This window comes from Magallana gigas, chromosome 6, assembly GCF_963853765.1.
Source record: "Magallana gigas chromosome 6, xbMagGiga1.1, whole genome shotgun sequence".
Lineage (NCBI taxonomy): Eukaryota > Metazoa > Mollusca > Bivalvia > Ostreida > Ostreidae > Magallana > Magallana gigas.
In genome coordinates, this window is record NC_088858.1 from 13,973,621 (window position 1) to 13,984,282 (window position 10,662).

General features: G+C 31.8%; 1 protein-coding gene across 1 annotated transcript; it reads left to right on the forward strand.

Moving 5' to 3' along the window:
* The first annotated feature begins 287 nt into the window (after window positions 1–287).
* LOC105318160 (L-asparaginase) lies at window positions 288–7,975 on the forward strand. The gene is made up of 10 exons (XM_034469337.2): window positions 288–1,151; window positions 2,298–2,415; window positions 3,306–3,414; window positions 3,667–3,792; window positions 4,218–4,301; window positions 4,877–5,003; window positions 5,356–5,468; window positions 5,571–5,756; window positions 6,068–6,181; window positions 6,553–7,975. Exons 1-10 carry the CDS (start codon window positions 989–991, stop codon window positions 6,634–6,636), a joined length of 1,224 nt encoding a protein of 407 aa, XP_034325228.2. The 5' UTR covers window positions 288–988; the 3' UTR covers window positions 6,637–7,975.
* Window positions 7,976–10,662: the final 2,687 nt, after the last annotated feature.

Here is a 10,662-nt window from a genome sequence, read left to right on the forward strand (position 1 = left end):
TTTATTAGTTTGAACATATTTGTGTTATATATATATATATATATATATATATATATATATATATATATATATATATATATATATATATATATATATATATATATACATTTTTTTAAAGATAAACGATGGGATATGATTCGCACACAATATTATAGGATTAACACAACGGAATTACTGGATGCACGCATAATGACTGATTATCAATAGGAAAGAATAAACGATGGTTTAGGATAAATTTGAATCTATTAAAACGATAATAATTACATGTTTTTGATTTTTGATTTCGTTTTGTGCGTGTATATAACTCTGTTGTGCGTTACTTTTCCTAATCGTTTGTGAATCTTACGATTTTTTTTGGTTTAATCTATCTGTTTTCTCTGTTTATACTATCGCCTTTTCCTTTTTCAGTAAAGTTTTTATTTTTTACATCTTTGTATAATTAAAAAAAAAATGGATGATTTATTTTTAACATTCAAAATTCATAAGCATACGGTTACATTTATCTGTAATAATATTAAATAATATGAAATAATAATATTTTAATATTTATCCCTGTATATTTAGAAAACTGGGACAATTTTGAGATAAGGGGTGTATCTGATGTTTAAATGGTTAATTTAAGTTGTATAAATTGCTGTAATTTTTATTGCGTTTATTTTGTAAAGTTGAAACACGTATATGATTTATTGATTTAGGACGCTTGATATTCAAATAAAGAGTACAGCACAATTTCTTTTATTGATTACTTTGATACAATATATAAATTCAATATTTCTGCTCGTTACTTTATTTAAAACAATGTGAACTTGGAGATGAAAAGGGCAGGTAAAACATATTTATCATAAATATCATTACGTATCCCCAATAACATTTGTCCTAGACCTAGCTCTAGAGATAAGAATGTCTACTGACTATTGATAATAGAAGTTTGTTTAACTCTAGGTGGTCAGTTTTTTCGTTTATCCAGTTCACCAAATAAATCTAAGGGATGGCACACACGAAAGAAGCTAAGGCATCTCAGGACCATGGTTCGCAAAAGTATCCGACATTGCCAACATCATTGCTGAATACATCTAATCCAAAACCCAGATCAAGGGTCTTGGTTATTAATACGGGCGGAACGATTGGAATGCAAATGAATGACAGCGGAGGTTTGCAAAAATAAATTGTCCTCTGTTTCTATCGTATTATAAAAGAAGTTATGGTCATATGGATAATGTCGATTGCTTAGTTTTATACTTTTGTTTCGGTGGTTTTATACACCTTATGTAACCAGTAACAAGGTGTAGGCTAAAATTAGAAATTACAAAGTCTAAAAATAAATCTGCCTGTTTTATTTAAATAATATTGAATGGAAGGTTGATTTGGTATCACAGGATGAGTCATGATTTTTTTTTCATTGATAAACTGCATCAATCTATAAATGCATATGTAAATTTTTCATATTTTTGGCGTAATTTAATACATATTGAGAGACTTAAGTATGATTGAATAAATTTCACGTATTTTGTCGTGATCCGTTCTCGCCAGTCCGTCTATCATACACTTTATTAAACTTCAGTATCAAACTTATCTCTTAAAAAATACTGCCATTTTGGGTGGGTGAACAATATTTTATTCGGTACATCGTGCTTTATGCTTTACTTGTAAATGCAATTTGTTTTAAAAGTAGTAAATGAGGTTTTTTTTTTAGGAAAACGTGGCTAGTAATATTTAAGGAAAAAGAAATCAAACTTTGACTATTATTAGGCGATAATTTCGGTCGGGGCGTGATCAAATCCAATAAAGCCCGAAAAGCTTTATGATTGATTTGATCACGCCCCGACCGAAATTATCACCTCATAATAATCAAAGAAGGATTCCTTATGACTGATATTTATATAATTTTAAACCATAGTACGATTAAATATCTAAATATAAATAAGGAAACCCCGCTGGCGCCTTAATTTGGCGTCATTTGAAGTTATGGGTTTATAGTACAAAATCGATACGTTGTGTTATCATAGGCAAAGACACAGGCCCCTCCGATACCCCCGACTATGCAAAATTTTATCAACTGCATCACACGTGTTTATAACTGAAAAAATATCATAATTGTCAGAGATCTGGAATTTTTCAAAATTATTGAGTAATTCTGATTAACAAAGATAGAAAACAACATTGTCCAAAAAGAATACACCCACAAAATGACTTCTTTGATATTCCTATTCCGATTTCTATAAATTGCGATTTCTCTAAATTAAGTCACGGGGCATATTAAAAAAAAGTTATACAATAGCTCTCTTTTAACTCAATAGTATATGAGCACAAGGAGGGTGTCTTGGTGAACAAGCTGAGGACGCTTCCAATGTTTCACGACAAAGAATATGCCGAAACCCATTTTGCAGGGGATGAGGACGATTTCCTTGTAATGCCGTATGTAACTTTTTAACTAAAAAAAAATATAGCTAAACACTTTTTTAAAATTATTTGATTTACTAATATTGTACAAATATATATGCAAACTAAACAATTCAAGAAGAATCGAAATAGTGTACGACGAATATAGATATATGCTTTACTTTACTTCATCTAATTATATTTTTTTAAACAACATAATTTTGTTTTCCGTTTAGAATAAGTTAAATAGTAAATAATAAATACTGAAATAGGGAATTAGTAACTTACATTTAAGATTAAAGAGACCTATCTTCATATAAAATTTTGGTTTGGTTATAATCGGTCTTTATACCTTAAAAAATACAGATTTAATTAAATACACCAATTTAATTTTTGCTTACATTATCAAGAGAAATAAAATGATTAATATACGTACTTTTTTCTGAAAGTTCATGTTTGAGTTTGTTTTTTTAAATACTTAAGCTGTAACTGTCTTCTTAAAAAATATTTACCTCAGATTTTGTTTCATTATGCTTACTATGATTTGATAAACTCCTCCTAGGTACCTGATCCTACCTCTATCTTTTTAGTGGTCCATGTTGCTCTGTTTTGAATTTTTATTTCGTTTTATGAATTTATAAGATGGTTGACAGTTTGTTATTGTAATTTTTTCATGCATGTATATGGTTTTTCGTGCCTAATTTAAACATATGGTTTATTTAAACAAATTGAAACAATAATCTTCAAACAAATAAAGAGTTAGAGCTTAACTAAGCTCGCAAAGATTTTGCATTGTTGTGTACAACTCTGTCAATATTATCTATTTTTCTCATATATAACAAAACCTGCTTTAATTTTGCTAAAGAAAACACAAAACATTAAATACTAGAGAGGTATTGTAACGTTGAGATTGTATCTCATTGCAGTCACCAAAAAGGTAGAAGGGTGATGTACAGAATTCTGGAATACAAACCTCTTCTTAACTCGAGTGATATAATGATGACAGACTGGGGAAAAATTGCCTCCGAACTTTTTGTAAGTTTAAAAAAAATGATTATTCAACATCCAAACTGAACAAAATCATTTCAGTTTTTTTTCCAAATCAAAGATGGGGTCAACGTTCCGTACTTTAAAATATTTTTTTCTTAAATTCTTTTAAGTGTTACGAAAACATTACACTGATATAGTCATTGTCTCAAGACTGAGTTTGCATGGAAAGTTGAGTAATGTTCCGACTGTTAAATACCCTGAAAAGAGATTATTATGATTTTTGAGACTTAATTTCAGGAGCATTACGACCACTATGATGGGTTTGTGGTACTCCATGGGACAGACACCATGGCCTACACAGCTTCCGCTTTGTCCTTCATGTGCGAGAATCTTGGAAAGACAATCATACTGACAGGATCGCAAGTAAATTTATGTAGTAACAAAATAATTTTGATTTTGGTATTTTGTTTCTTTTTTTGTTATATTGATACAAAGAAACTGAGTAAAAAACACAATCATGCAGAAGCTTTGTAGAAATTATTTTACTATGCATGTAATTTATTGGTAACTGAAAATGCTTAGAATTCTTATAAGCTTATATAGTTCCATTATCACAGAAAGAGCAACTAAATAGTTAAGCTCACCTGGTTTATATCATTTTTAAAGAATAAATAAGCTATCTTCTATCTAGTGCTCGGTTTTGACGATCTGCATTGTCTTAATTGAACATTTGGTTTTCTAGACGATTTGGATTATTCTAACCTTCGGCTTTTTTTTTTTTACTATGACATCCATGAAATTCAGCATAACGTATTAATAAACATGTACGTTTCATTTGATATCTATAGATTCCATTCTTTGAAGTCAGAAGTGATGGGATAAACAACTTTTTATCCTCTCTTATCATTGCAGGATTGTACACCATACCAGAGGTAAATGTATAAGCATTATGTGCAATATACTGCCGATTTAAAGCAATAATTTCTTTTAATATATTAATATTATTGATAACATTGTAATTTTAAGCACGATGCAGAGAAAATAGATAAACACAGTGTATAAAAAAGAATTTAAAATGCATCAAAGTAAGAGTTATATCTTCGATTGAACATGATTTTAAAGTTATTTGATTTTAATATTCACTGTTGAGCTAAGACATGATTGCAATATTTCTTTTTGAATCACTGTACCCAACAAATCTAAGTTTAACAATTTGAGATCGGTTCCCATTATACAGAAAAAAAACCCCGTTTCAATAAGATTAAAAAGTGGGTTAACATGAGACATGGTTATCTGCCCTCTTGCTAAAACTTCCGTTTGAGTCTGAAGAATAAATAGATTAGCAAATTGGTTATGTCATGGAGGGTTGCTATATCTATAAAAACGAAAATTTGATAGTCAAATAACTTTGAATAAAGCGAAAAAAAATTAAACAAAATGAATAGCAAAAGAACACAAACATACCTCTCTCTTTTAGTTTTTTAGTTTTAGCAATGATTTATTGTAGGTGTTGGTGTGTTTTAACAACAAGATTCTACGAGGAAACAGAACAATAAAGAATGATGCTATAAGCTTTTCTGCTTTAATATCTCCAAATATACCACCTATTGCCTTGTTAGAATCACGTATTGGTGGTAATTTTCCGTTCAGGAACTTATAATGATTTCCTAATTCGATCCCTAAATGATTTCCTTTCTGTTCTGTATGAATGCAGTTGTGTATGCGTGCGTTGAATCTAAGCTGATTGATTTATTTAAACTGCACAATTCAAACAAGGTGATGTTTAATTTTTAAAAAAGGAAAATGTACTGAAATACTGACAATACATGTGTGAGTCAAAAGGAAGATGCTAATCTTGCCTTCCATGTATCTTTTTGTATTGTTAAAATTAATTTGAATGTCGTATTTACTTATATATTGTATGTATCTGTATATCGGTATAGCAGTCCGACTTGGTCAGTAAATAACAAACCATTAATCTTCCAGTGGACTGGTCTGCCGTGTTCAGGGCGACAGGTACGGAGAAGTTCCGGGTCCACACCAACATGTGTCAGAACGTGGGACTGCTGCGGATGTTCCCCGGCATTACAACTCAGACTGTATGTAGCTTATGTCTATAACTCCTATGTCAGGTCAAACATTGACGAAATAGATGGTAAAGTGATTATGCATAATCATTTACACACATATTTCATATCCAGGTCAAAACATTCCTTCAACCCCCAATGCAGGGAGTTGTCTTAGAGATCTTTGGACAAGGAAATGCCCCAGAAAATCGACCTGACCTATTTAGTGTCCTGAAGGAGGCTTTTGAACTTGGAGTGGTTATAATTAACATTACACAGTGCGCAAAAGGCTGTGTCGTGGCATCAAATGCGACAGGAAAGGTATCTGGGTCGCTATTTGTCTTTATTAAAATTTCCGTACCATACAATCTCAGGCGCTCACTAATTTAGTGTTTTTGGCAGCCTTTAATATTTAATATTAGCCTTTAATATATAAATTCAGCAAGCTGCTAACAAAAATCACCCTAAGATATAGAGATTTGTCATAATTTCTCTGCTCCATGCATTAATTCTCTTTACATTTTTAGATTTTAATTACTGTCCTTTCTAATATTAAGCATCAGATATAACTGTATTTTATTATGTCAAATAATATTTTCTTGATTAAAAACTTGCCCTTTTGGATTTTAAAGGCTTTGGAGGATGCTGGGGTCATCTGTGGAGGAGATATGACCACAGAGGCTGCCCTCACCAAACTGAGTTATGTCCTTAGCAAGGAGACATGGGCACTGGACAAAAAACGCATGGTAAACATTAAATACTGTGAAAATATTTAGCATATATTTGAACATTGTCATTTTATATCCAGTGAACCAAGTTTAAGGAAACAAGGATGTTGCAGTGTCTTTGATTTTATCTCTTTCTATATTTGTGTATCTGAAAAAAGAAAACTAACCAATTTCTGTTGGATATTTTATGTGTAAAGTTGTAAACTACATGAGATAACTAAGCTTAGGTTTTGTTTTACATGCTTACTTTTGCAGAGTGTGTGCCAAAGTATCAGAGAGCAAAAATGTAATGTGTCCGATGCGTGTCGTGTTTGATACAAAAAGTTGCTAAAGGGAAAATCTTATAATTTTCTTTTTTAATCTGCAGTTATTGTTTTTTTTTATTTCAGATTCTGAAAAGAAACTTGCGCGGAGAAATGACCGTGGTAGCAGAAGAGGACATTACTAATCTAGACTTTGGCTCAAGCACTTAGTGTTAGCAGTACTGGGGTACATACGAAACTATGTGAACTATAAACAGACTATTACCACCTCCTCCCTGACGACCAGCAATAATTTGAAAACAACTGGATAACGTAAATGATAACAGTATCAGTTATAGATAACGTTAGGATGACCAATTACTCTGATTTCCAACAAAGATGGAGGTAAAGGTCTCTGAATGGTTCTGTGTATGTTGTAGGAGATAAAAAAATAAAGAGATGCTCTATTTCCTAGAGTAATGTGCGCCCTAGTGTGATGTGCTCCCCAGCCAAGACTGGTGATAATCAAACCTTGGAGACACTTAAAAGCTTACTGAGTGGGAAATATGCGAATTTAATACATACAGCTATTTTTTGTGAAAAGATGAGTCTTGCCATTCTTTAAAATAACTATCAAATTATTTAGTAGAATAATCCTTACATTTTGCCTTTTAAATTAAGGTATTTTCGTATATTCTTAAATAGATCTCTTCTTCTAAAGGGGATCAAAACAGTCTAAAAGGGCCACGACCATCGAACCCTTTTCGTATTAAGAAAACAAACTTCGTATGTAGCCCGTAGAGATCGTAAAATATTGTTGATCAATCTATTTTTATCCGCCTTTTACTTTAAAAAAGGTTTAAACTCTTCACAAATTTTCTAAAGTAGTTCTTGCATTTGCCAACACATTGAACTTATAGTTAAAGTTAAATTTATTTTATAAAATGAGTTTACAAAATAGTGCAAAATTGTAATATAAAGTAAAAAATGTTTTAAATTACATAGTATTCAAAATTACCTAAGGGTCCGCAGATCGAAGCTTCACCCACTGCCTTACAGAGATGTATACACCAAATGTTGGCGATATAAACTGCTTCATATTGGGTTTAAATTGTCATATTGTGACGTACTCTCGTAGAAAGTAGAAGTCACGGGGTGTCGAGGATCCTTTACTGAATGTTGCAATGACCTATACCTCTTTAATTAACACCGATCTTCTTCTTTAAATACATTTTTTCTTAAAAGTTTTCAAATAAACTAACATAATAAAATGTGTCAGAGATCTAGCTTTTCTTGATTAAACGACTAGTTGCAACCACCAGTTATATGCTTGAACGCCTATGGTTGATTTATTCAATTTTGTTTAGTTGTTTATTGTTGCAATTAGGCTTTTTCATAGTTGAGCTCAGGCGATCCTCAATGTTTTTGAGGGAGGTAACCTGTCCTCATACAGTCATAATGGGCGTACGGCATTACACGTGGCATGTAGAGAGGGTCATGTGACTGCAGTACAGTACTTCCTCCACCAGGGAGCCTTAGTACATCTGAGGGAGTATAATGGCATCACAGCTCTACAGGATGCAGTTACAGGTAGACACCAAGATATCATAAAATTGTTGATGAAGACAGAGTCAAACCTAATTATAAAACCTCAGGCAAGTAGCATCGGGGGGGGGGGGGGGGGCTGGGGGGCTGCCCCCTTCCCCCCGCCCCACTTTTTCTGGCAGCAACTAATTATTTAAAATTTACATATTAAAAATTGAATTATCATTGAGTTGCCCCCACCCCACTTTCTTGGGATTATGTAAAAAATTGGAATGAAAATAAATGAATAGTGAAATTAAAGTTATAGATATACCATGCATAGAGCTCTGCTTCTAATATTGCGGAAAATCTTTTCCATATTGTAAATTAGTTTTTGTAAAATAACATTTTTTTTTAAACGCCTGAATGTTTTTTTTGGATACTTTAGCATTTCTCATACAAAATTAGTTTACACATTATCTAAACATATATTATGTTAAATTTGAGCGTTATATTTAACAGGAAGAAGAGACGATAATATGTAGGATTATTTTAACTTAGGCAATTTCGGTTGATTTGTAGGTTTTTTCTTTCAGTGCTGCAGCGTATGGAGACCTAGAAACTCTTCAGGCCTATACGACCGCAGGAGCCAACTTGATGAATGCGACTACCACAAACGCACAGCACTGCATGTTATGGGTTCTGTTTTAAGAATGCTTTAAAGAAATGCAATACTTGATGTATTAACAAGTTCTCTATTCATTATCTAAAACATCTAGAAAAGACGGGGAAGACAATGGGTAAAAAGGTTTGTAAAATGCCTATAAAAGAACATATAAGATATTGAAAACTAAATGTCAACAAATGTGAAATATGTTTTTAAAAAATCATTCAAAACAATGTATATTATTGAACATACACTCGATTTGCAACTATGAAATACGTTCAATACTTGGAATATGCGGATCAAAACCTCAAAATAATGTAATGTTTTGGACTTAAATACCCATTCTTTATAGAATGCATATGGGTTTGTGCTCAATATTTTTGTTTTGTCTAAATAAGGCCTAATTGTGAACAACCCGATTAATTAACAAACACTTAAAAAGATGATCCAATATAAATTAGATATCTAATTTTTTTTTATCCCAGCATTTGAACGTTGAGAAAAATAAAACGTCCATAAATTCATGTCAAAGTAACATTTAAACAACAAATTTAATTGTGACTGGTTAGCGCACCATTCAATCGCAAACCTTGTATGATCAGGCTTTTTAGGTCGTAAGTTTGAAACAACCAAAATTTAAAGCCATTTTTTCTCATCCTCTGTTAAAATATTTAAAACTAAATATAGTTAAAAATGTGCTTATGCAAACTTGTTTGATAACATTATCAAGTAGATTTAAGTGGAAAAATTATAATTTTGAAATTGTGTTTTTACGACTAATGGCCATTTGTGCTATCTTATCCCCCTTTTTTTTCTTAAAAAATTGCTCTAAAAAGGATATCTTTAAGGATGTGGGTCTGGATATTTTATTCATTTTAATATCGTCAAAGTTGCTTTTTGGGATCTCCCTAGGCGGTTGATACAGAATCTGAACGCTCCGTTCACTTCCTGCTCCACAGTGGTGTCAGCTGGATGTTTGAGGACCTGTTTGGAAACACAGCACTAGACTGTGCCATGAAGAGAAAAGTAAACGACAACATTGCGATGATCGAACGTAAGGAAAGACAACTGACAATTGTGAAATGTGACAATTTAACAGCTGAATGGCCATGTCCGTGTATTTGTAGACTATTACAACCTCATAGTAGAGAAGAGCTGTCCATAAAATTTAAAGGCTGAAGTTAAACCATTCTGATTTTGTTTCGTTTTTCTTCCTTAATTGTTTATGTTTAGCAAAATTATATTTGAAAGTTTAATATGGATCATAGCACTTGCTGACAACTCAACATTCTTTAGATAAATTTAACTCAAGTGAGCAAAAAAAATCATATGACTTTGAACCCAGCATTTGTGTCTTTCTCTTCTATAAACTGCTAGGTCAGTTTTATCCAAATTTGGCATAAGGCATTTGGTACAATGTATATAAAATAGAGGTTTGGTGTTAAAAAAAAACACATTTAAAAGAATTTCCATGTAGAACTATACCATACCCGCAATGGGGGTTGAGGGTAAGGGTATGATATGACAGGCTCAAATGAGAGGAATATATTGATACTTTATTCTAAAAAATGCAAGCTGGTATAATAGTTTTCGATATTGATATTGTGGCGATGTGGACCATGGACCTCTTGCGTTTAGTTTAAACACACACTGGTTATATTTAAGACTTTGTTAAAGTAAGATAGCGACATACAGTTTTACATGTATAAAAATTAATAATTTAAAATAGAGTGTTATTCCTTTATTTAAACAGAATATCCAATTGATGAATACTCCGTAGTAGTATTTTATAGATTTTTCTCCTGATCTAATAATGAAAAATCATATTTCAAATTAATAATGTATCCTTAATTGAGCAATATTTGATTAATCTGATGCACAGTTTTCTTTTTTGTAATTGATAAAGCGGTCTGTCTTCGAAAGGAACACTCTCTATAATGATATAGGGAGTTATTAATCAATTTCATTCTGAATTTCTACGAAACCAAAATTCGAAATTAATACAAATCACTGATTTTTACTATATGGGAATTTTGTTCAGGTAAAGAAATGGGGGGCAGGGGTTG